The sequence below is a fragment of the Canis aureus genome, chromosome 1 (genome assembly GCF_053574225.1).
Source record: "Canis aureus isolate CA01 chromosome 1, VMU_Caureus_v.1.0, whole genome shotgun sequence".
In the NCBI taxonomy this organism is placed as follows: domain Eukaryota; kingdom Metazoa; phylum Chordata; class Mammalia; order Carnivora; family Canidae; genus Canis; species Canis aureus.
Genome location: NC_135611.1, coordinates 99,845,794 through 99,872,493, shown reverse-complemented (window position 1 = coordinate 99,872,493; position 26,700 = coordinate 99,845,794). Strand labels below are relative to the sequence as shown.

At 47.4% G+C, this 26,700-nt stretch overlaps 1 protein-coding gene across 3 annotated transcripts in view; it reads right to left on the bottom strand.

Annotated features, from left to right (window-relative positions):
- Nucleotides 1-26,700, bottom strand: part of IARS1 (isoleucyl-tRNA synthetase 1) — a 69,156-nt gene that overhangs the window by 2,575 nt on the left and 39,881 nt on the right. For 2 of the 3 annotated variants that reach the window (XM_077911013.1, XM_077911016.1), the window contains exons 18-33: nt 25,981-26,064; nt 24,599-24,743; nt 23,360-23,480; nt 21,818-21,909; nt 20,874-20,951; nt 19,950-20,071; nt 19,724-19,826; nt 19,395-19,478; nt 17,785-17,959; nt 15,521-15,633; nt 13,975-14,070; nt 13,029-13,205; nt 12,145-12,250; nt 5,420-5,545; nt 4,021-4,164; nt 3,285-3,437 (exon numbers count right to left, since the gene is read on the bottom strand). In XM_077911013.1, the coding sequence (XP_077767139.1) occupies nt 3,285-3,437; nt 4,021-4,164; nt 5,420-5,545; nt 12,145-12,250; nt 13,029-13,205; nt 13,975-14,070; nt 15,521-15,633; nt 17,785-17,959; nt 19,395-19,478; nt 19,724-19,826; nt 19,950-20,071; nt 20,874-20,951; nt 21,818-21,909; nt 23,360-23,480; nt 24,599-24,743; nt 25,981-26,064 (1,919 nt within the window). The remainder of the gene's footprint in view (nt 1-3,284; nt 3,438-4,020; nt 4,165-5,419; nt 5,546-12,144; nt 12,251-13,028; nt 13,206-13,974; nt 14,071-15,520; nt 15,634-17,784; nt 17,960-19,394; nt 19,479-19,723; nt 19,827-19,949; nt 20,072-20,873; nt 20,952-21,817; nt 21,910-23,359; nt 23,481-24,598; nt 24,744-25,980; nt 26,065-26,700) is intronic. The other variant, XM_077911025.1, reaches the window with a different exon arrangement.

The following is a 26,700-nucleotide window of genomic DNA, read 5'->3' as shown; positions in this document are numbered from 1 at the left end:
GGAGGCAAAGTGGAAGGAGCCTGTTGATGGCAGGACAGTCTGTGGGCATCACCAGAGGCAGACAAGGGCCAGAACAGACAGGATCTCATGCGTCAAGTGACAATCTGACGCATTAGCTAATGGTGAGCTCCAGGGGACTCTGAGTGAGGACACTGTCACGGGAAGAATGCACAGGAGGACAGCTCTGGTGGAGACGGAGGATGGGACCCTAAGCCAGGGAGGGCTGAGGACACAGGGAACCCTGACAGCAAACTGGAGGTAGAGAGGAACCCAGGTGCAGAGGAGGCTCCAGTCCTCAACAATGTAGCAGAAAACTTTTAAGTGTAATAGAAAACTAAGACAGACAGACAGACAGACAGACAGAAAGAAAGAAAGAAAGAAAGAAAAGGAAGGAAGGAAAGAAAAGAAAAAAGAAAAGAAAAGAAAAGAAAAGAAAAGAAAAGAAAAGAAAAGAAAAGAAAAGAAAAACCGAGCAAGGAAAGAAAAATGAGGAAAATCTTTAGGCCAAAAATCATGAATTCCAAGAGGTACCTGAACATTTTGGTTTTCTGGCTGTCCTGGTGGCCCAAAACTTTGGCCCTAAAGGTATCAAAGTGAGACAAGAAAAAGCCTGGGGTCTATGGCTTGGGAAGTCCAATGAACCGGATCCACTACCTGCCCCTCTTGCCCCCTGAATAAGGAGCCCATGGCCAGAGTGCTTTCAAACAGATCCTTCTGTTTGAAAGATAGTCAAGAAGATGCAGTGGGTCTAATCACAGCCTTCCAGAGGATATGCCCACGTTCCTCCTGTGACCACAGAGGCAGAGGTCAGGGGGACAGGGTCACAAGTCCAGGACACTTGGAACCACCAAAGTGTGAAGAGGCCAAGGCCAAATTCTGCCCTGGAGCCTCAAAAACAATGCGGCCCTGCTGACACTAGGCCTCTGGCCTCCAGAACCGAGGACACTCGGTCTCACGGCCCCTGCTTATGGTGATGTGTTGGGGCCGGTCTCAGCAAACTGTATGAGAACCTGCCTCACTCTGCCTGGCTGTGGGGCCAGGACAGACAGCACACAGCCCCGTGAGGCTCTGACCCTCCTCTATCCAAACACCCCCGTGGCCCCAAGTAACTGAAGTGAAATTGGCCTGCACTGACAGTGTCCCCAGACAACAGAAATGTTCCTTTAAATGGGGTTTAAACAGAAACACCACAAACCGCTGTTGTCAGGACTCTAGAAACAACCAGTTACACAGCAACCATTCGAATCCGCATTGAGAAGGCAACCTGCAGGGACAGGTCTGTGGTTGTCACACGTGTGCCTGGCCGCCAGGCCCTCATGTCCTCATGTCCTGAGGTCCCCATGGGCTCAGGAGGAACTGAGCAAAGTCACCCTGGGTCCTAACCCGATCAGGGGCTGCCTGCGGAGCTCACATGGGGTGCTTGTCTCCACTCTGGAACTCACTCAGGGAGGAAAAGCGCAGCATTGCTTGAAAACGCCGTTGGGCAAAGTCCACAGCTGCCAGGGTGCGAGGTTGCCGCTGCAGCCTGTGACAGCTGACTGCAGGCTCACAGCCTGGCTGGAAAGCCTCCAGGATGGCATCTCCTGGAACAGCCACCCAGCTCTGAAAACCAGGCGTTCTGTGCCATTCAGGAAGCTGTACGTGTGCCCAGGGCAGGATGCACGCACACAAGGGGCCCAGGAAGACGCCAAGCTTTCAGCTATGAAAATAATAGCTTTTCTAGCCAAATGTGCCTAATGAACAGAGCAGGAGCAGCTTGGTGGAGCCAAGGGCAGTGAAGACACTCTGAATAACCAAAGCACAGGGAGTCCACACCCCGGGAGGGCCTTGGGCCAGGATGCAAGGACACAACGGGAATGCAGAGCTGCGTGCTACCCCGTGTCTGCTTTGCAACTCCACTTTTTCTTTTCCACAGGACTTAAAAAACAAATACATAAGACACAATTAAAAATTTATGTTTTGAGGCACACAAAGCAGGTTCTGCAGAGTATAAATGGGAGCAGAACTGTACAGGCACAGAGATTCTGCAAATGAAGTCAAACGGTCAAACTGGTGTTGACTCAAACCAGATGGCTGCTAATTCAGGATGTTATCTGTAATCCCCATGGGAAATACTTAAGAACATAGCAAAAAAGAAACACACAAAAGGAAGAGGGAAGGGACTCAAGACAGGGGCTCTCTGAGGAGGAACAAAGGGCCCTTTTACCGAAACACGTACACCTGGGGACAAACCAAAGACAGGACGGAACGCACAGAGGTGTCAGATGCCGTCAGAGCATCCAGCTGACCGCAGGCTGCGAGGCTGAGTTGTGGTGACAGAAGCAAGTGATGGGCACACAGAAGAGCTGTCTGGGGAAAGGGTCCCAGTGGCAGCCACACCATGTGGAGTGCCTGATGTGCACCCGGGAGGAAGGGAGGGAACGGGCTGCTGACGATGGGGCAGTGAGACCTGAGTGGGTTTGGGGAGAGGTGCAACAGTCCTTCCCAGGCGACTGGGCCGGGCTCTCCACTCTGATGTGCTTGCTGCGAAAAGCCTTTGTGCGTGCTTTTCACGCGATGGAGGCACAATGCCAGTTACCAGCTTCCCACCAACTGCTGTACTGTCATCATTCTAAATGAGTGATCTTAGAACCAGCAAATCGTACTAATTTATCAAGAAGCATGTGTTTTTAATAACTACCAACATAATTTTAAGGTTTTCTTTCTTTTTTTTAAGATTTTAATTATTTATTCATGAGATACAGAGGAGAGAGAGAGAGAGAGAGAGAGAGAGAGAGAGAGGGGCAGAGACACAGGCAGAGGGAGAACGTGGAGCAGGGAGCCCAATGTGGGACTTAATTCCACGACTCCAGGATCAGGCCCTGGGCCGAAGGCGGCGCCAAACCGCCAAGCCACCCAGGGATCCCTTAAGGTTATTTTCTTTCTTTCTTTCTTTCTTTTTTTTTTTTTTTTAAATTTTTATTTATTTATGATAGTCACAGAGAGAGAGAGAGGCAGAGACACAGTCAGAGGGAGAAGCAGGCTCCATGCACCGGGAGCCCGATGTGGGATTCGATCCCGGGTCTCCAGGATCGCGCCCTGGGCCAAAGGCAGGCGCCAAACCGCTGCGCCACCCAGGGATCCCCTTTAAGGTTATTTTCAAAGCAAAAAGCAATCATCCTTCTAATTATTATTCTAACGCTCTAGTTGGCAGATTTCTGGAGAAAGAGCCAAAGGAAAAAAATTTTAAAAAAGACAATAGAAAACAAGGAATAAAGCAGATGTAGCAGGTACTGTGATCTCACCATGTGTCTGAGTCTCGTTCAGAAACAGCTTGAGCTTCCTGCTGCGAAGACCAAACACCTTGGCTGCTTCATACAGGAGGCCCTGGTGGGTAAGTCCATTCTGCCCAGGCGGGTTTTCCAGCAGGAGTGTGCCCACTGTTCCCTTCACACACTCTGCGCAAGAGAGCACCACTGGGTCAGCTTCTGAGAGCTGGGTGCCCTGCCACCCCAGCTGCAGGCCACGTGCAGGGCAGAGGCTCCCAGAGCCAGCAGGGCCTGGGAGCTGGTGTCCAGTCTGCAAGGGGGCGGCGGGGGGAGGGGGCAGCGGAATTAGCAACAGGTCTGAACACTTGTGGCTGGGGAAGAGCTACTCCATGAGCACATGCAGTACACGATGAGTGCCCAGAGCCCAAGGGAGACTACACATCCATCTAGCCTGCTGACCGGAGCACAGATGTGCACAACAGATTTCAGGATGCTTCCCAGAAAAAAATAAGGCAAAATTAAGCATTTCAGTGGCTCTGCATTTAATACCACTTCATTTAGCAGTAACACTCCCTGACTGTGCAGATGGAGGGATTTCCACACAAACACACCATGAGAAACAAGCCCGTTTGTGCCCCCGGGGAGCATAGGAGCGCACCTTATGCTGTGGGAGAGGTGGACTGAGAAAGGAAGTCCTGCCACCCAGCACCCCACGACCCCACAACCCGCCAACTGCCTGCGCAGCTGTTGGCAGCTGGGGGGGAGGGCCCACCTTGCGGGCCTGCGTTCAGGAGCTGTAGGTTGATGTAACGGCAGAGTGCAGCGCTGGGGCCGTCCACTACAGCGGGGGCTGACCCTGCCGCCACGCGAAGTGTTTTTCCACTAATACTCAGTAAATCAGTCTGGTTTTGTATTTCTAGAAGTAACAACAAAAACAGCAATGACAAATCACTCAGGATATATAATGCAGAGCTGAAGTCATTCACTTATTAAACTATACTTTTGCAGTGATGTTTTCTACCTAATTTCTCTTTGTCAAAGAGAAATAGGATAAAATGACATGCAAATAGCAGGAAATTTGAATGTTGCAAAACAGACTGCATAATAACTTAAAAGCATATGGCAGATTGTTTTTTCTCCTTTAGTATGTTCTCTGATATTATAGATCCTCTTAAAATCTCCTACATGCTAAACTTCACTGTGAAAAAATGCATTATAATAAAAAAATGATAATTACAGTCAGAAGAGAATAATTTTGACCCATAAACACATGTGAAAAATAGGACATACAAACACACACAGATCTCATTTACCTAAAACTGAACACTGCTTAGGGTGATAAACATGGGTGGGCTGAATGGGACGAGCCACACAGCTGGGGCAGGTCCCCGGGGAGTAGGGGTGTAGGGCATCTGCTCCGGACCCACACTCGTGGCTCCCTTAGTTGCCCTGGGCCTGGTCACAGAGGTAACAACATCTGGCACCTCAGGCCTGCCCTATTCTCTGCCTGTCTGGCAGCTCCACCTTTAGGCTATGTAGAAGTTCCTGAAAATGAGCATCTGGATTCTTACTAAAGAGCAGGTACTCATCTCCCATAGCTGCCATTAGGAACCACAACCCTGGGGCTCACGACATCAGGCAACTAGTCTCAGAGGCGAGACATCAAAATTGAGGTGTTCCGTGGGCCCTGGCCCCTTGGAAGCCCACGGGGTGGCCCTGCCCCTTGTGTCCCTACTTCCTGGAGGCTCCCAGCCTTCTGTTTGCACCTCCCCAATTTCAGCTCTGCCTTTGTCATCACATGGCCCTGACCCCAGTGCTCCTGGCGACACCCTCTTACCTCATCACGCTGGCAATGACCTTGTCCCCAAAGATCACATTTGGTAGAATGCAAGGGACGAACTAACAGGTCTCTCTCCTAATTTAGCTTGTCCTACTGATGATCTGGGTCTCGCAAGACACAGGCACTAGTGCTTAGTGAGGTCAAGGCACAGCAGGGAGTGGGCAGGATGGGAGGGTCCATCTCCTGAGGGCTGCAGGGACTAGGGCGGGTCTGCAGGTTGGGGAGTCACCATCCCAGTTGGGCTGCCGAGGGCCAGGCCTGCTCGGATGTGGGAGGAGGCATGGCTGTGGGGCCACCGCATGTCCCAGGACAGCTGACCCTTTCCACATACCCACTGCACCATGGAGGACAGCCAGCTCAGAATTCCGTACACCAAAAATACTAGTAATGATGCTCTTCAGCTTTAAAACATCCAACCTGTTATCGCCTTTTGGGTTTTCCAGAAGCAATACTCCACCTAAAGAACCACAAGTATGAGTGAAACTGAGGGAAAAACAAAAGTTAAATTTGAAAGAGAACTCCAGGACAACCCAGCACCTGTATGTCCTCTCTGGTCAATGTCTGCTCCTGTCCCTTCCCCATCATCTGTGAGTGGTGAGAGTTCATTGTGTACCCTGGACACCCCCAGGGCTGGAAATGGTTTGCAAGGACCTGCCTTGTAGCTCACGCTTTTATCCTTTCCACAGGATCTTTCACAGAGCAGAATTTTAAATTTTAAGGAAGTTCAATTTATTGACCTTTTTCCTTTTAGGGGCGTAGCTCCAGGGCTTCACTTGCATACCGACACCAAAGGCTCTGGTACCACAAAATGAAAAGATGCCTCAACTCACCTGCGTTTGCTCCTTTCTAGAAGTTGCAGGCAACATGTGGGCAGGCAACATGTTGGCCTATTTCCGGGTTCTCCCCACCGAGGACATGGGCCTGTGCTTGCACTACGCTCACGCCACCATCATCTGAGACATCCTGAAACTTGGTGCAGCAGTTTCTCCCATTCTTGTCTTACTTTTCAAAGTTGTTTTAGCTATTTTATTTCCTTTTTTTTTCCAGAGACATTTTAGGATATTTTCTGTGTCTACAAAAAATGTTGCTGAGGTTTGATCAGAATTGAGTTAAACCTGTGTATTAATTTGGGGAGAACTGATGTGTTTATTACTACATTGACTCTTACAATCTGTGAATACAGCATGTCTGTTTTTCCATCAGTAATTTATAGATTTGGGCAAACAAGTCCTGTACATGTTTTACCGGATTTACACTTAAGTGTCTCTTTTTTGAGCAACTGTAAATGGTATCACACTTTAAATATCATTCTGTTTGTTGCTAGTATACAAAAATTGAATTGACTTTTGTATGTTTAACTTTGAAAACAAATCCCACCAATTAATGCACGAACCCAGAAGGTATATACAACACCAAAAATACTTTAAAACAATAAATTTAAAGATCATTTGTAGTTTTTTTTTCTCACAATGTGAGTGCTTTCAGCCTAAAGGTCAATTACAAACCAGATCACGTGAAGGCAGCACCTGTAAGGATCCTGGGAAAATACCGTTGCTAGAGTGGGGCCCAGCAGTCCTGGCAGTCGGCAGATGGGGACATAGGCCCCATCTGTCCTGTTGCTGCTCCTGCTGCTGCCCTGTAACTGAGGGTGACACAGAACCCTGGCCTGTGGACACCACGATGCACACCCACTGCCCGTCCAATCACCTCCTTCCACAGGATCGCGGACACAGCATGGAACCATAGTAACAGTCTAGGGACCATTGTCACGGGCCCGAAGTAAACACTACCACCAGGTGCTACCTGGTGACAGTGCTGGTGGGCAATCCAGTGCAGGGGTCCCAGGACATACACGTTAATCTGCAAAGTCATTGGGAGTGTCTCCATAGACCATCATGTTCTCTTCATACAGGGCCAATCTTATTTCATCCCTTCCAATCTCTATGCCCTTTCTTTTCTTGCTTTAGTCCAGGGTAATGCAGAGTCAGAGCAGTGAGAATAGGCACCCTTGCCCTGATCTTGGATAGAAAACATTCAATCTCTTCCCTTTAAGTATAATGTCACCGGCAGGCTTATGTGTAGATGTCCACATTTTTCTCCATGTTTTTCTTAGTTGTTTCTTTAAAATCATGAATGGATGTTGAATTTTGTCAAATGCTTTTTCTGTAACAATTGATATTTTAACCTGTTAATATGGTGGATTCATGTGACTGGTGTTTGGATGCTGAGCCAGTCTTATATCCTTTGAATAAACCCCACCTATCAAAATTCTCTGTATTTATAGCTGTATTCTATTTCATAATGTTTTGTATTATCTATATCTGGCCTTGGTCTCAATGCTACCTTAATAAAGTGAGTTGGTGTTTTTTTCCTCTTCTTTTTTCCAGAAGAATCTGTGTAGAATTGGTGTTAATTTTTTTCCAGTCTGGTTGAATTCTCTAGCAAAATCCTTTGTGTCCAACTTTAAGAAATTTTAAAAAATGATACTTTTATTTTTCTCCTCAGATCATCCTCCCCCTCCCTTTTAAAAAGATTTATTTATTTATTCATGAGAGACACAGACTGAGAGAGAGGCAGAGACATCGTCAGAGGGAGAAGCAGGCTCCTCGCAGGGAGCCCAATGAGGCACTTGATCCTGGATCCCAGGATCACGACCTAAGCTGAAGGCAGGTGCCCAACCACTGAGCCACTGGGAGTCCATTTCCTCCCTTTTCTAAGACAAACTTACCATGAACTTTGTTTCTCAAGTCCATGTTTATCTATATACAACAAATAAATGAATTCACACATGAATGCTGCCCCACTGTATGACTAACTGTGAAACTTGCTTCTTTCATTAGAAATATTTTTGAAATAGAAAAACTTACAGATATAGTACATTCAACTAGTATGTAGTACTCACTTTCTGATGGACGTGTGCACTGCGCAACATTCTCAGTGATGGTCTTAGACTCAACCAGATAAGCGAACTTTCTGTTGAGCTTCTATTTTTATTATTATTTTTAATTATTTATTTATTCATGAGAGAGACAGAGAGAGAGAGAGAGATAGGGGCAGAGACATAGGCAGAGGGAGAAGCAGGTTCACCGTGGGGCCCAATGTAGGACTCAATCCCGGATCTCAGGATCATGACCTGAGCCGAAGGCAGCTGTCCAACTGCTTAGCCACGCAGGCATCCCTCTGGAGAGCTTTTAAATTACAAATTCAATCTCCTTAATAGCTAAGAGCTGCTGAAATGATCTATTTTATATTGGGTGAGTTGAGGTGGTTTGTGCTTTTGAAGAATTGGCTCATTTCACTCAAGTTGTCAAATTTATGTGTGGAGAGCTCTCCCTGGGATTCACGTATCTGATTTCTGCAGTCTGTACTGATATCTGGTCTTTGCTCATGTTGGTAAATAGTGTCTTTTAAAGCAATCTCACCAGATGCTTATTAATTTTGTTATTGATTCTATTTTTTCAAAGAACCACACGGTTTCATTGATTTTCTCTACTGTTCTCTTTTTCAATTGTATGGATTCCTGCTCTTATTGTTTTTTAAAGATTTATGGGGCACCTGTGTGGCTTAGTCAGTGAAGTATCTGCCTTCGGCTCAGGTCATGATCTCAGGGTCCTGGGATCCCTGCTCAGTGGGGAGTCTGCTTCTCCTTCTGACCTTCCCCCTTCTTGTGCTCCCTCTCACTCTCTCATTAATAAATAAAATCTATTTTAGAGAGAGAGCAGGTGTGAGGGGGAAGGGGCAGAGACACAGGGAAAGAAGCAGATTCTGCTGAGGATAGAGCCCAACATGGGGCTCGATCCCACGACTCTTGAGATCAAGACCTGAGTCAAAATTAAGAGTCAGATGCTTAATTGATGGAAATAACCAGGTGCCCCTTCTTGCTTTCTTTGATTAACATTTGTATGGTATGTCTTTTCAATTTACTCATACTGTTACATTTGAAGACTTCCTTATATACGGCATATAGTTGGTAACGTATTTTATCCTAAGTCTGCCAATCTCTATTAATTGGTTTATTCAGAACCATTTACCTTTAGTGTAATTATTATTATTTAAAAGTAACCTCTATGCCCAAGGTGGGACTTGAACTAACAGCCTGGAGAGGAAGAGTCACATATTCCCCCTGACTGGGCCAGCCAGGTCCTTCTCCTATTTAGTGTAATTACTGATGGTAAGCTTAAGCTCTCTCTGTCCTATTTTCTGCTTTTGTTGTTTTCTTTTTCTAACCTTCCTGTGGGTTATGGGAACATATTTTAGAATTCCATTTTATTTCTGTAGTGTTTCTGTGTGAATCTCCAGGAACAGGCTTAGTGGTGGCACCAGGTGTTACCTCATATACACACAACAACTGGCCTGCTGTCGGCATTTGGCCAGTTTGAGGGAAGCACAGAAACCTGACCTATTTTCACATCACTTTGCTCTTTCCTACTTTTAATTTTCTTAAATGTTTTTTGTGTATACACAAAAATATAGTTTTTGTTATAACCACCAAATAATTTAGAAAATTCAAGGGGGAAATCCTGTTGAATTTACCTATATTTTGACTTTTTCTATTGTTTCTTCTGTCCTGATGTCCCCACATTTCTTCTTTTGTCTTTTTTTTTTTAAGATTTTATTTATGAGAAACACAGAGAGAGAGAGAGAGAGGCAAAGACACAGGCAGAGGGAGAAGCAGGCTCCGTGCGGGAAGCCCGATGTGGGACTCGATCCCAGGACCCTGGGATCACACTCCGAGCCAAAGGCAGATGCTCAACCGCTGAGCTACCCAGGTGTCCCAGTCTTTTCTTTGTTTTAAGAATTTCCTCTACCGGGATCCCTGGGTGGCGCAGCGGTTTGGCGCCTGCCTTTGGCCCAGGGAGCGATCCTGGAGACCCAGGATCGAGTCCCACGTTGGGCTCCCGGTGCACGGAGCCTGCTTCTCCCTCTGCCTGTGTCTCTGCCTCTCTCTCCCTCTGTGTGACTATCATAAATTAAAAAAAAAATTTTAAGAGAAAAAAAAAAAAAGAATTTCCTCTACCTATTCTTTCAGGTTAAGTCATACTAGTAAAGAGTTTAGTCTCCCTTCATTTGGGGATGTCTTGATTCACCATGAAAAGTATTTTTCTTGATACCAAATTCTGGGTCAAAAGCACTCTTCTTCCAGCATTATTCTGCCTTCTAGCCTCCAGGGTTTCTGATGAGATCCAATAGTGTTCTAATTGTTTCCCCCTGTTAGGTTAGGGGAGCATATTTCTCTTGCTGCTTTCAGCATGTCTTCTTTCTCTTCAGTTTTCAGGGCTTTGAGTACACCATGTATTGATGTGAATTCTTTTGGGTTTATGGGGCATAGGCTTCTTGAATCTATAGGTGCTCATGTACTGCCAAACTTAGGAAGTTTTCAGCCATTATTTCTCTGAATACTTGTTCAGTCCTGTCGTTCCTTCTAGTTCTCCCAAAATTCAGTGACAGAATATTAAACTTCTGTTAATAGCCCACTGAACCTTCAGACTGTTCATTTTATTCAAATTTTAAAAAAAAATTCTCTTCTGTCCAGAATAGTAGTTTCTATTGCTCTATCTTCCAGTCAATGCGAACACAATTCTGTCATTGTAACCATCCACTGTGTTTTGTATTCTAGTCTTGTATTTATCAGTTTTAAATTTTTCATTGGATTCTTGATATCCATTCCTTTGCTGAGACTTCCTATTCTCATTTATTTCTTTTGTGTTTATAATTGCCCCATGGAAAACTTTTATTATGCTGCTTTATGCTCTGCGAGATTAAAAAAAAATTTTTTTTAAGTAGGCTCCATCCTGGGGAGCCAAACATGGGGCTTGAACTCCCTATCCTGAGATCAAGACCTGACCTGAGATCAAGAGTTGGATGCTTAACAGACTGAGCCACCCAGGTAACCCTCTGTCAGATAACTTTAATATTTCTGTCATATTGGTGTTCATATGTATTGTCTTTTTTCATTCAGCTAAAGATCTTCCCCATTGTTGATATGATGACTAATTTTCAATTAAAACTTGGATGTGAAAAAAAACCCCATACTTGGATGTGTCAGGTCCTGAGACTCTGGTTCTTATTTAAGTCATCTATTTTAGATGCCTTTGTTCGACAACACACTGGCAGGGGGAAAAGGCACTGGTGGGAGAAGTCTAAGCTCCCAGTTCAGCTGCAGGGTCACAGAGGTCAGGATTCCTCAACACTGCAGGGGTGAGGGGCAAGATGAGAGAGTTCCTACACTCCTGTAAGCCTCAACGGGTACCTCCCTGGCCTCCAAGAGGAGGGGTGACTTATTACTGCTCCTGTGGCCTCATAGATACCTCAGCGGCATGGTGGGACTATGTGGCTTCATTACCCCTGGGTGTTGGTGAGGGGAGGAATGCCTTGTTACTACTGCCTGGTAGGAATGGAAGTTCAGGCTCCCACATGATCTTACTCATAGTACTGGGCAGAGGGGCTTCTTACTGCCTAAGGAGGGTAAACGTCCCAGCTCACTGTGTTTGTTTCTCTGACACCACGATGGTGGTAGCCGTCTGAGGCTCTGACAAAAGTCTAGGCTTCCCACTTGGTCTTTGCTGGTGGGAATGCCAGTGGGGCCATAGTTTCTTCTGTTGTGTTCGGTTGGAGTAGAACAGATACTGTCTAGAAGTTTTCTGTCTTGCTAGGGGGCACCTTTCCTGGTCCTCCGTCTAAAGAGTAATTTTGTTTGAGCGTTTTGTCTGCACTAGGCATTTCCAGGTTGCTGGCTCCTTTAGCTCCAAGTCTGGGACACATGAGGCAAAAAGAAAAATCAGCCTTCTTCCCTCCCCCTTGAAAAGTCCTCTGACATTTGTTTTTATATATCCTACCCAGGGTGTTTGGTTGTATGCTGAGGGAAGAATAGGGAAAAGTATGTCTTTTCTTATCTTCCTGGAAGTGCAAGTCCAATCATTTACTTTTGTGGATTCCTTCCGATGGCAATTAGACAGAAAGTTATATGATTTTACTAATTCTCTTATAATAGCCTCAAAGACATTCAAAGGTTTAACTAAAAAGTAAAGTACAAGCCATGGATTCATTTACTCTTACCTTGCTCGCTGCCATTTGCATAAATGTTAAGATTGACATATGCACAAACAGGACCAGGCAGGGAGGATCCTCTGGTGAGTGTAATTTCCAGGGCAGAACCCTTTAACTGAGCACATGAGAGTATGTGACTGAGTAATTGGAGCATCGACCACAGTGTCACCAACTAACAGCAGCTACTTTTCATACCAAGAGTTCCATACAATTCTGAGAGCATATTCACTCTCATCATGAAATAGGCAAAGCTATGACTTTTCCCTTTATGTTTCTCTTTGCACCTTGTTCTTTTAAAAATACACAAAACAGAAAATGAAACCATCTTGTACCTTGCCCCACTGAAAAGCCCAACAGTGACACCCAGCCCCTGCCTGTTGGTATAATCTGCCCCCCAGAAAGGAGTGAGACAAGGGGTAAATGATGGAGTCAATGAATGATACAGAAAAGAACTCCCTCCCTTGTTATAAATGACCTATTTCTGAATTATGGCCAGTATCTTCCATGTCTTGGTATTAGATTTTCATAGTTGCATCTAAAATGTGCCAATAGGAAATGGAACTGTAATTTTATGTACGACCTACTACCAGAAAAGTTAATTGCTCAAGTCAACTGCTATTTGCTTTTAAGTCAGCCACAGGATCCACAATAGTAACGTCTCTGGTTTTAGGTAAAGCAGGCCCATGGCCCCTGGTCCCCTGACAGTATTCCCCAGGAGAACAGCTCCACCATCCCTGCCTCTACTCCCTGACACCCCTCCCGGGCCCCACCTGTACCCCAGCACAGAGGATGACACCAATCAATACTGGGGGAGAATATCAAAGGGTCACCCCATCAACAATATAAAATCTAACCTTAAGTCTCTTCACAGCTCAACAGAACCCAGAACTCACCTGCATTTCTTCTTGAATAATGATTTTATCAGACACTGGAACTGGATACGGTTTCAAGGGAGCTTTTATGGTGGCAAATATGAACTCCATGTGGCTTTCGATAACATTATTCAGATACTTCCCTTCAGACTTTGCTTTATAATAAACTGTTATTTCATCAGTCGGAACCAGATTGCACTGAAAGCACATACAGAAAAATTTAAAGGGAAACACATTTGTTAATCAAAATGTATAGTGCTGAACAGAGCTGACACTCCTGTGCTCCTGCCCAATGTTCCTCGGAAACAAAGGAGTGACTGAGCAAAAAAGCACTCCCCACTCCCGAAGCTCTGAGCTGAGGCAGAGCTTACATGCATCCTGTCACCAGCTGGAGTGGACTCCTGCGACCTGGAACTGCAGGTCTCAGACACCCAGCCTGAGGAGGATGGGTGGCAGGTGCAGGAGCCCCTCCTCAGGGTTGAGGGGTGGGAGCTGCTGGCTCCCTCTCCTGGTGGGCAGGCAAGAGGCCTGTGCACCTGCCCTGGCTCCCAGCAACCTTGTGAGGAAGAACCACCCTTTTGTCCAGATCCAACAATGTCTCCCTGAGCTAGGAGCCCTTCCTCAGATACCCACTGCCATCTCCAACATTCTGTGCCTTTCAGGAGGCACATCCAGATGATGATTCTGTAGAAACCCTGAAGAACTGACAGAGGTGGACAAGGCATAGGTTGGCTGAAAGCTCCTGGTCAGAGAAACAAAAAAGCCACGTCCAGTTTGCGGTGAATGAGAAGGGGGTGGAAGGGGCCTACTTTTCCTGCAGAGCACAATGGGAACGGACAGCAGATAAGTGGCTAATTTTCATTACTTAATTACAATGGTTTATACTACCTGCCTCTCCTGTCCTCCCCCACAACCAAAAAACCAAACAAAACTCCCAATTAGCTTGTTTTTAACGGGACAAACTCACCTTTTTGCGAAGTTTCTGGATGCGATTGATGACCTCCCGAGCCACTCCTTCATCTACCATTGACTGGTCGGGGGTGACATCTAAGAGAACCAAAGCCTGTAGGAATTAACAGTGCACAGCATGACAATCAAACAAGGAGGAATGGTTCTCTTAAACTCAGCAAAATGGTCTAGGAGTTAAATTCTGAGAAGTATGTCATGTAACACTATTTATTCATCCACATGAGCAAAGGAGATAGTTAAACTAGTTTTATTATGGTTCAGGTGCTTCTTTGTAAAGAGTTATTTCTTCCACCAGGACTGGTCCAGCGCCTCCTTTTCTTTGCAGGTGCCACTCAAGGAGATGTGGGAGTGAGTCTCCTGTGGAACTGCTCATCTGTGTGATGAGGAGTCCAGCAGTCACTGCCCTTGCAGGAAGTGGGGTCAAGGGCTGCACGGCTTGTCACGCTGGGCTTGATGGTCCATCAGTGTGAATCAAGACATGGTTCTACAAGGACTACAACAAGTTTGACAGGACTTAAAACACATCTTCTTGACTTTGCCTACTTCCTACGCCATCTGTGGTGAAATATGTCGATGACGATGTGGTATCACAGCTGGCACAGAGAAGGATACACTTGTAAATCAAGCACCAGTCCCACAGACGTTTCTGAGAAAACTTTATCAGGAAGGTAAACAACTTGATCCACTTCACGGCAGCAAGGTAGGACAGAGCCCCCGCCAGCCTTTAGAACATGAACCATGTCAGCAATCTCAGAAGACTAGGATACTTCTTTCAGTGACTCTTCATGCTGGCCGCCATCAGGGTATGTACACATTCTCCTGGCCTCCTCTCCTAGCTTCTTCCCTGGTGGCTCCTCATGCTGTCTGCTCACATGGAGCTTGGCCTACATCTAATTCAAGCCACTGTGAAAGGCTTGAGCAGTCTGAGGAGGCTGGCCTTCCTCACATGGTAATCGCCATGCCCCCTGCACATGGCCTGTTACCCACAGAGGGGCTTCCACAAGCTCCCCAACTCCCACCCTGCAGATCTTATGAACTGTCTGCCCAGAGAAGGCTGGTCAAGAGCAGAGAGAGATACTCTGACCCATCACAACAAAAAGCGCTGGCCCTAGAATCCAGAACTGCTGCACACCCTCCTCTAGGGCATCCTTCCTTCGCCTGTCTCCACGCCAGGATTTGGAAAGGAGCTCTTTGCTCATTTCTACCAGATAACCTGTGAGGCACAAGAGTAAGAACTAGCTTACTTCACTGTCTCTATAACTGGCTCATTCCTTGAAGGGTAGGGTTACATCTTGTTCATTTCTGTAGGGCCCAATACATGGAACAATTACAGGCAGAAGTCATAAAATGTCTATTTACACACATGTTAAAAATGTGCACATGTTAAGAGCAAACAATGAAGTAATTTGACAAAGCCCATCTAAAATGAATACCTGGTTTATTTACTCTGAGATAAGCTGTCAACACTCAGGAAAGGCACAGGTAAATACTTTTTCCTCTTCTGTTACCTTCTGGTAAAGAAACGGGGTAGGAAGGAGACATACCTGGGCATCTGAGTGTGCTTCATACTGCGTCGTCCCTCCTGTTTTCTGATCAAAGGTGTACATGAGGCGGATGTCCTCTTCATGCAGCTCATGGCCTTCGACAACAATGGTCCCTGTCGGAGAAGCAAATGCCACTGTCAGCCAGTCCCTCTGTGTCCTCCTCCTCACACCAACCACCTGCAGTACCATCATCCCAAATTTTAAAACTTCACCACATCAAGTTGTAGAGACTTGGAGGGGTCATGTTCTCCCGACTCACGTCATCATTGCAGTCAAGGATGCAACAGACTTCCTACACTTCCGCATACTGCCTTGAAGACAATTAAATCATTGCTAACATCTACCCATGTAAACAGGCACCCAGGTCCAAAGGCATATGCCCCAAGATGATGTGTCCCCACATCATAAACACAGAGTAGAATGATGCACGGAAGAAGGCAGGCTTAACAGTCCAGGAGGACCCAGGCTCTCCCCTCACTGGCTGTAGGACCTTGGTGCTCCACTGTTTGCTGAGCAGAGTGGGGAACAGGATGAAGTAAGCAGTGTCAAGGTCTGGGTGCCATCCTCCCACAACAGGCAGAATGCATGAAGAGTGGGAGATGGCAATTTTCCCAGATTTCAGGGAAGCCTGCTGCAGTCACCCACAATGATCTTGGTCCCTGAGCACTGGGCTGTCATTTTGACTACGTCACTCTGTTCTGAAAACTACTCTGCTTTTCATCAGCGTAGAAATCCATTCAGAAAGTAGTTTAGAGGGACACCTGGGTAGCTCAGTGGTTGAGCATCTGCCTTTGGCTCAGGATATGACCCTGGGGTCCTGGGATGGAGTCCTACATCAGGCTCCCCACAGGGATCTGCTTCTCCCTCTACCTGTGTCTCTGCCTTTCTTTCTGTGTCTCTTATGAATAAATAAAATCTTAAAAACAAAAACAAAAAAAGTAATGACTCAACTTTTAGTCACTAGCTTATATTTTATAAAAAAAGAATATGGGGCCTCTACGGGACATTTATCCCAATTCCCCATAAGCATTCATCTGAATTCTGAGTCCTTCCATCTTTCCTCATGACTTTTAATTTCAGAAGGAGCCCAGGCAATCAAACACCTCGTGCCCCAAGATGGCTGCACGAGGTCAAGCAGCCATAGCAAGACGCGAGTTCTACTCGTGGCGGAGCTGAGAATTCCTGGGCACCTGCAAAGTCCCTCGAAGGAAAGGACAGGGGCGAAGTCCCCTTTGCTAACCTCCTTCTGTTGTCCTAGACTTTTCCTTCGGGGCACGTAACAAAACTACCATTGTTTCCACAAATCATCAATGGGGGGTTAGGACGATGTCTGTCGCACTCATTTCTGGGTTCCCAATGCCAGCCAAACATGAGGGCTTTACAAAGTATTTGCTAAATTAGTCTAAATCCAGTCTTGCTCAAATAAGAGACCAAACTATGAATTCTTGATGTCTTAGAGAAATCATGATAAGTTCTGTACAGTTCTCCCTAGAAGCAGCTCCAAACCTATTGCTAAGTTCCTTTCTCAAAATCTACTTTCTTTTCTGTCAAATGTATTCCGGTCTTCATTCACACATTTCTAAAAACCATCATGTTTTTTCTTCACAAGCAATGACTTTGATACCAGGGGCTCTGCTCTCCCTCTCACTAGGGTAGTTTCTAGGCTTCTATGAGCAGGTGCAGGTTCAGTGTAACCGAAGGTCGACCCACCTGGTTCAGTCATTCTACCTAGAAATTCAGCCCAAAGGAATTGATTCCACAGAACAGTGATGTGTGAAAATGCTCACTGCCGTACTACTGCCAATAGTAGAAGAATGGAAACAATCCAAAGAGCCAACATGCATCCCCACGAAGGAAAACCATTGCAATAGTTCTCAAAAGAGCTCTTTACAGACTAATGATGCATATAGAGTAAAAATTGTAAAATAATAAAGTGAATGTGGAATATAAAAATATAAGCATGAAAAACATATTTACAATTACAGTGTGGTCTCCACTTTGTGAAGCTGTGCTTAGTGACTGTCTGCATACCAGAATTTTTATGTTGCCCAGCACCAGCAGAGAGTAGGCACTCAGTCTGCAGTAAATGGATGGGTGATGGCTCAGGGATCATTTTCAGCCTTTCCTTTTTCTACATTATCAAAATTACGTTATAAACTTTTTTATAACCAGAAGGGGCTGTGACAATGTAGGTCAAGCAGGAGCCCAGGGGTGAGGTACGCCAGGTGGGGGCCACGGATGGTGCGGGCAGAGCAGACACCCACCACTCTCCTGGAAGCACTCCAGCTCCTCACTGCTCAGCTGCTTGATGGCCGCCATGACTGCCCGGAAGGCTCCCTTCAGACGCTTCCCTAGGACCATGTGATCAGGTTCTGCCCTGAGGCGAATGCCATACTTGTTTTTATCTGTAGACAAGGTAACCTCTCGAACATTCAATTCCTGTAATTGGTAGCCAAGATGAAACAGCAAGTGGGAGATGAAAACACGCGTCCACAAAAACTTGCATGCAAACGTTGCTGAAAACATAGTCACAACAGTCAAAAAGTGGAACCACCCTAACGTCCACCAACTGGGAAAGTATAAACAACATGTCATCTATCCACACAAGGGAATATTACTTAGCAAAATAAAGGACTGAGGCTCCGACACAGGCTATACCATGAATGACCCTTGGCGTCACGTGAAGGAAGCCAGCCTCAAAAGACCACTTGCTGTCGGGTTCTGTTTACATGTAATATCCAGAGCATGTGGTTTCCAGGGCATGGAGGGCTCTTGAAGGCAAAAATGGCATGTGAATGCTAATGGGTACTGGGCATCTTTTTGGGGTGATGACAATATCATAAAATTTTAATGGCTGTACAACTCTATAAATAAATAACTTAAAGATATTTCTTGTCCCAGGACACCTGGGTGGCTCAGTGGTTGAGTGTTTGCCTTTGGCTCAGGGCATGATCCTATGGTCCTGAGATCGAGTCCGACATCAGGCTCCCTGTAGGGAGCCTGCTTCTCCCTCTGCCTGTCTCTCTGCCTCTCTGTGTGTCTCTCATGAATAAATAAAATCTTAAAAAAAAAAATCTTTCTTGTCCAGAGCATTCAAGACAATTGAGCAAAACTCAATTAAGATTCTAGACTTAGAGGAGCGCCTGGGTGGCTCAGTTGGTTAAGGGTCTGACTCTTGGTTTTGGCTCAAGTCCTGATCTCAGAGTCGTGAGATCCAGCCCTGTGTCAGGCTCCACACTCAGCGGGGAGTCTGCCTGAGACTCTCTTTCCCTCCTTCACCCTCTAAGTAAATAAAATCTTAATAACAAAAATGAAACACTGCCAGGTCAAAAAATGCAAGTTGAAGACTAAAAACATGGCCCTTTTTAGCACAAAGACAATGGCATGTGCACACATGTATATGTGTGTGTGTGTGTGTGTGTGTGTGTATGTGTGTATGCACAGCACTCCAACAGCCTGGTGGGGAACGCCTCATGAACATCCCCAGGCTGGGTAGGTGGGAAGGGACTCACCCTGTACCCGATGCCAGAGTGTGAGCTGCTCACAACCAACGCATGCCCACTTGTTACTTGATGATTTGAAGGAATAGTTTTTTGGGTAATTATCAAAGGGTACTTTGGAGAAGGTAAGTGGATGAAGATGCTCAGTGACCCAACCAAGGTAAAGAAATCCACTGATCTTGGAATTGCTTTTAGACAATTACGATTACATTGTAAAAATGCAAAACCCCATGCTGACTCTGAGCAACGTGTGAGATTCCGTGGACGGTTAGGTACGTGGAGCTGCTGATGTATGGGAGGAAGAGTGCCAGCCCTGATGATCTTCTCAAAGACAGACATCTATTCAGATGAAACAGATGAACCAGCACTCTTACCTCAATGATATACTTCTCCAGAGACCTGATCTCATGAAGAGCTTCCGGATCCTGATGGATAACCACGATTTCTTTCAAAGGATACTAGGAGGAAGGGGACAAGGAGTTTACCAAGCAGCCAACCCTTGAAACTGCATGAAAGGAAAATGTTACATGTTTTATTCAAATCTCAAGCTCCAGACTGCTCAGGCTTACCCAGCACTAAGTCTTTCACACCCTATAGTGGAACAAAAACCAATGTCCTTCCTGGAAGTGCTCTCTTTTAAGAAAATATTCCAAAGGTCTAATTATTTGGGCCTGTGCACAGAAAATATGATAAGGCGTCAAACCTTTATTGGAATGGTTCTGCGGTCTCGAATCACTCGTCCCAGTTCAATCACAGACTGCATCCGAGACACCGCGCTCTCCGTGCTCTTGTCAATCAGCTCCTCTCTGGTGGCAGAGTTGGGGTGTGAGGGAGTCCCCAGGGGAGGCCAGTGACAGGCCTCCAGTGACAGTATCAGTGACAGGCATACAGAGTGAGGAGGGGAGGCTGGTGGGGAGGCTGATTCTTACCGAACGTGGGGCAGCATGAGGTAGTGGATGCTCTGTGTGTCCTTGTCCTGGACAGAAACAGGGTCGATAAGCAGCTTTAGATTCTGGTACATCAACTCGGTGAGGAAAGGTGTATAGGGGGCCTGCACGAGGACAGAGGGAGGCATGTCATTCACACACAGCCATTGCTAACTGACCTCAGGGAGAGGAAAACAGCAGCTCTGCACGCACGCGTGGGGACGTGCCTGTATTCCACACGCCATCGGGAGACAAATGGCCTTTCTGACCTTGGTGGGAGGGACCCTGTGTGGCACAGCAGCAGAGGTACAGCCGGGGCCCCAGTGCATCCCTCAGGGAATCTGTAATCAAAACAGGAGCCCGGCCATGACCAAACATCCTCACACCTTAGAAACCTTGTCGCCGAGCTGGGGAAATGCTTCCTAGGGTGAAGGGGAGTGAGGTCAGATTCCTGCTCGTGTGTGTTCAGGGAGCGAAGGGAAGGATCATGCCATCAGGCTGGAGCAGCAGTGACAGGACACAGGGAACCCAAACTGGCACCTTCACTTGTGTATCACTGAGTATTTCAATTGGTAGGAACACGTTCCAAGTAAAACATCATTTGTGATGTGTTTGTTTGGTTAGCTACACTTTCAGGAGCTTCCCTGTTACATCAGCAGGAGCCGCATAAAGACGAGGCACATGCTCATAGGGAGCTGTGGCTCTGCCATCTCGAGGCCAGCACGCTGGCCCTAAGTGCTCTATAGTGGTGGACAGGAAGAGCCAGCTCTGGCAGCACATCTCTCTTAGCCCTTGCTGACATAGAGGAGACACAAGATTTCTGGATGGGGCTAGAGATTTAGGTTGTTTGATGATTCCCTCTACGTCTGGGTCTGTGAGATGAGCCCAGACTAGCCTCAGACCGAGGGCACTGCCACAACGGCTTACCATCAGTCTGCACAGAGACAGCAGGACACTGAACAAGGTCTCCAGGGCCGTAACACAGTCCTCCACCCCGTTTTCACCCTAGTGAAGGAGACCGTGAGAATCTGGTCAGGTGAATGAAGAGCAGTGGCCCAGAGAGCACAAGGCACAGGCTGGCAGAGGTGGATAGGCAGGAGGCTGGCGTGGGCCCTGCGCTCCCCGCCTCTGAGGGCCTGGAGGCTGTGCACATACAACACATGCAGACGGTTACAAACAGGAAGTTTTAGAGAAGATTTCTTATTTTAAAAAAAACATATATACTGTGTGTTTTTAAGAAATAATGACACTAATTCATCGTAGGAAAAACACTAGTAAAGGTTATAAATTAGAGAAGTCAACCATAGTGAAGTTCCAGACACAGGTGATGTGAACCGTGTAGAGAGAGGAGTGAGCCCCTCTGCACATGGGTGTGTGGTGTGATCAATTTTAACAAAAATGAAATCACTATTTTGTGAAGGGCTTTCGTCATTCACCCATTGGGAGTAGACTGGCAGGCAGGGGCTCCATCACTTGGCCCGTCCCCAGAGGGCAACTGTCCGCACATACTGGCCCTCTAGAGGATGACACAAGGGGCCCCTCCTGAGATCACAGCCAGCCCTGCTGACATCTGTATGAGTTTACATGAGTTTCTTCTGTGTTTTAAAAGAATCTGTGGAGCTGAGTCCTGTATGGCCCTGAGACTCTCACTCCAGCAGGACATGTCCTGAGCTGTCTTGAAGGTTTGCAAGTGGACTTCTAGAACTTGCAGGCTCCTATCTATCAAATGGTGATAAATACAGCTTATGTATAATGTGAAAAGGAGAAGGAGAAAGAGCTTCAGAACGCAGAGCATTTGGAAGGCCTCCGTTCTCTCAACAGTCACCCTCCCACAGTCCTGCCGCTCCCAGCAGCAGCCTTTGGGCACTCACCTTCAACCTTCTGCGGTTCATCCTGACGTACCAGTTGGTGAGGACATCCACAAACTTGACCAGGCGAGGTACCACGGTATACAGCCTGTAGGCTGAGAACAATGACCAGGCGGTGAGAACAGCTGAGCATATTGGGGCAGCAAGGGCCCTGCCACCGCAGGGGAGGCAGGAAGAATCAAAGCCACACCGCACTGACGGCATTGCCCAAGGTGTGCTATGTGGCTATCAGGGTGTCCAGGCATGCACACCACCACCCTGTGAGTGCCTACAGGCTCCCGTGATCAATGAGGAAAACAGAAGCCCAGGACCCAGGGTGGGGAGGCTCAGGCTGCATGCCGCACGGCTCCCTGTGGCCCCGTTTCCTGGTGTGGTGCGGGGAGGCAGCACCACCAAAGCCTGATTTCCTTGCACTGGGCTGCCCTGAATATCTGTGAGGACATGCTAAATGCATCGACACCCCTGAGGCTGAAGCACAGCACAGGCCAGGGCTTTCCAAGCAGAGCCACTTTGCCAATGTGAGGATAGTCCGGCTGACCCATGGGGCAGGTGGACCCCAACCCCCTCCAGAGAAAGCCCGGCCCAGCTGTCAGCAGAATGCGCTCCCCAGAGGCTATAGAACAGGAAAGACAGCTGGGATGGGTGGTAGAGGACAGACGTGAGGGCTTCTGAGGAACCCAGGGGGTGATCAGGAAGGGGTGCTCAGCCAGTCTTGTTGAAGCTGTGGGCCTATTTTAGGATTCCCCATCCACCTCTCTGTTAACTGATACTCCCCATTACATACACACTGCAAAACCAAGAGTGAGACCAACAATTACAAACAAATATAACTTGTATTGATAAGTGTTCAGTGACCAGGTCTCTGGTCCAGACCTCCATGACGAGAAGCCACCAAGGCAGAGGGCAGCTCACCAAGACCAGAATTGAGGCGCCAGCGGCCTGGCCTCAAGGAGACAGGTGACTTCCAGGGCTCATCATGCCCCTCACCTTCTAGGAGGCCAGAGCTCCCTGTGCTTAGGTGTCGACCCTTGGAGGGCACACCGAGGCCTCACAGCATGGCTGCTGGGCTCCCTGATGAGAACTGCAGACCCCCAGGTCCTCAGAACCCTGAGGGCTTGAGGGACAGAGCTGGCAGACCATGGCACCGGGAACCCTGCAGAGGCCGTGGACACAACGGCTGCTTGACCTCTGGTTCCCAGGGAGACAGACCCCAGCCGGCACACATGAGCTCAGGCATGGCTAGGCCCTGCTGTCCCCAGGTGTCCTTGGATAGTACCCACCGTAAGGAACAGATTAGGTGGGTTAGAACCGTGGAAGCCCATGTGGTGCCTGTGGCAGGCAGGGTGAGGCTGAGACCAGTGTGTTTCTGCAAGTCTTAACAAAAATAACATTTGAAAGGTTGAAAGAAACAACCAATAACCTACTGCTCTATATGTCTCAAAATGTCTATAAAACTTCCTGTGTTTTAAAAAAAAACATGGATAAATATGAAAGGGCAATCAGAGGAGAGCTCTTCTTTCCAGGAGGACAGCCCAGGAGTCATACCTGCCATTTCCGTCTCAAAGAACCCAACCAGCGACTGCATGCAGGACAGGACCCACCGGTCTGTGACGTTAGCGCTTTCTCTAGCTGTGTTCTCGTTGTAGATGAATTCCATTTCTTCTTCCTGGAAAGTGACAATTATTGCATCGATCTGCACACTTAGGGGAAAATACCGTATAGAAATGAACACTTCAAATCACGTCACCCAAAAGTAGGCCCCCAGAGCAATCCACAAGACCTTGGACCTCACTGGCAATTTAAATTTCTAATTCTCAGCAACGCTTTCTAAATAAGCTTTAAACAGGATATTAAGTCCCCAGTTAATGAATTGCATTTTTACTGAACTAAATAGAATTTAGGAAAAAATTATTTCTCTGTACCAGTGATTACAAGTTGAGAAATACTCCAAAATCTTTTAAATGCAGGGTTTAGTCACTTTAAACCTGATGAAGGAAAGCTAGTAAGGCTGCTAGGATGGGATGATTGCCTATAGACTGAACACACACACTTGGAATTAAGGTCTCTGCTAAAATTGTCCATTTTACCCAGAATGCTCTGTCGGACTGGCATTTCCTTTACAAAACCCTCCTTGGGCTGAAGGTGTGCCTCACGTCCCCTCATGCAGCAGCAACGCCAGGCTGGCGGGACTGCAGCCCTGATCCAAGCGTGCTGATGGAGCTGGCCTCTGGCCCCCACACCCCTGCTTGTGCTCCCAAGCCCCACATGAACAGAGGCCCACTTGGCCAGGAGGTGGCAACAACAGAGGCAGGAGCGATACCAGGGCCCAGGGAGAAGCCTGCGGTGGGAGAGGAGCAGATATATTCACAGCTTAGGCCTCCAGCCAATTTCTGGAAAGGAATAACGTTGCATGATGTAAGGGATGCGTGGTACTGGGGTCTGACCCCAGGGGAGCCCTGAGAGCAGAGGCAGGGCAGCCTCCCAGGCCAGGACTCAAGTGCACACACACCACAACCCCCGTTTCCCTAATAACCAGTGGAACGTCTCTCACTTTCAGAGTCTGGACCGAGATGCCCCCTCAGAGCCCTGCGTGCAGCAGCCTCACCCTACCCCCACCAGCCCTGGCTCCATGACGGGAGGCAAGTGGGGCAATGAACGAACCTCCAATGCGGCTCTTCTGTAGGGGATGCATGACAGCCCCCAGTGGCTCTGATCCCTACCCACAGGGACTGCTTGTCGCGCCCCCATGGAGCAATGACCTGAGCAAACCCACTTGACCCACACCTTCTGCAGCCTCAGCACGTTCTGGATGAAGAAACGGTAGGCATTGTACCAAGGGAGCAGCACATCCTTCAGGACATCACGCACACCCTCCTCCTTAAATCGCAGGTTTTCTGCTCTCACCACTGGGGAGTTTATCAGATATAATCTGAATAAGGAGAAACGTTAGATAGAAGAGGAATATACAGATTAAAACAAGTACTATTACTAGACTTGTTGATACTGAAAACACCAAAATCAGCATTTTTTTAATATAAAAGGAGAGAATTATGAATACTCTTCTTATGGTCAATGTAAAACTGACAGAACTCTTACTCTGTGCAAGAGACCAGCGGATACTAAGGGGAGACCTAACCCCATATGGATGGGGCCCTCGAGCAACCAGGAAGCAGGCCCTGTGCTCGTATGCATGCGGGCCTTGGGTGGACCAAGAGGGAGCAGTGCGGCCCCCCTCCAAGGACGCCATGCACAGGCACGGGATTCACAGAAGAGCAGCCAACAGTGGGCTCCCAGAAGGAAGAGGTGGGGATGTTGCCAGACATCCTATGGACAGTCCCACTGCGAAGACTTCTCTGGCTCAGGTTGCCGGTGTGCCAGGGGTGGTCTAATAGCTAACTGGGGGGTCGGACACCCCGTGAACTACTCCAGGGCAGCCTGAATGTGCTCAGGCATAGCCCCTGGGTGTGGGTCTTGTGTCTGCCACAGGACAATGCGGAATGAGACCGTGGTGGCTCCTTTCCCCACACTTTGTGGGCATGACCAGGACTAACATTTCAACAATGGCTCACGTTTCTCTAAAAGCATTTCAGGGGCAGCCCCGGTGGCTCAGTGATTTAGCACCGCCTTCCGCCCAGGGAATGATCGTGGAGACCCAGGATCGAGTCCCTCGTCGGGCTCCTTGCATGGGGCCTGCTTCTCCCTCTGCCTGTGCCTCTGCCCCCCTCTCTCTCTTTGTCTTTCATGATTAAATAAATAAAATCTTTTTTTTTTTTAAAAAAAAAAAAGCGTTTCAGTATTAATGTTTAATTGCTCTAGCATAAATATGCTCACAGGGCTCTTTTGAGGAGTATGTACAGAAATGAAATAAATGGACGAGATGGCGAGCTGGGGCAGGAGTGAGGCAGAGGCCCAAGTAGCCAGCCTGGGAACAGCACAGGTCTTGGTCCTCACACACCTCTGGGCTTCCAAGCACTCGTTAGTGAGAAACTGCCTTGTGGGTTTGGAGCCAACACCACACCAATGTAACCATCCCCATAACAGACACAGAGCTTGAAAGAGCTAATAATACTTAGCTCTTAGTTCCAAATCTATGGAACACGATTAACAGGAACAGGCGATGCTTACATAAAAAGGATATGAGACACAAGGCAGAGGGCTGGCATTACCTGAGGGCGTCGGCACCGTATTTATGGATGATTGAAAGTGGATCCGGATAATTCTTTTTTCGTTTGCTCATCTTCTGACCATCACTTGAAAAACAAAAGAGAGATGCTGATTGTCTCTTTATATATGGTCCCAGGTTATGTGCAGATTGGGACACAGAATTGCTAGTGGGATCAGACACAGCAACACCCAAGCTTCTCTCTGAACCCCGTGGTGATTCAGCTAAGAACACAGGTTCAGCAGCTATTTCAGAGAAATGAAAACTCACATCAATGCAAAAACTTGTGACGGGAGCTCACAGCTCTATTCACGGTCTGGGCAGTGAGGAGAGATGGAGGACACAGCATCTGGAACCATCCCCAGAGGATCCCACTGAGTGGGAAAGCCCGTCCCTAAGGTCACAGGTCACATACGTGAAATGACAGAACTAGGAGAGAGGGAGCAGGTAGCGGCTGCCAGAGACCAGGGTGACGAAGGACCATACCAGGAACCTGGACCTTGCTGGTAAATACAAGCCAACATGGCAGCACATGAGGATGTGCAAGTGGGCAGTGTCAGGAGGACTGGGGCCGGACAGCCTGGCCCAGTGCTGAACACCGGATTTGAAAAAACCTGATGTTCGGGGCAACCTGAGCAGGCACAGCACACAAGGGCTGTCATGGTCTCCTAGCTGCATGCAAACCTAAATTCAATAACATTTTCAATGAAAAAAAAAAAACGCC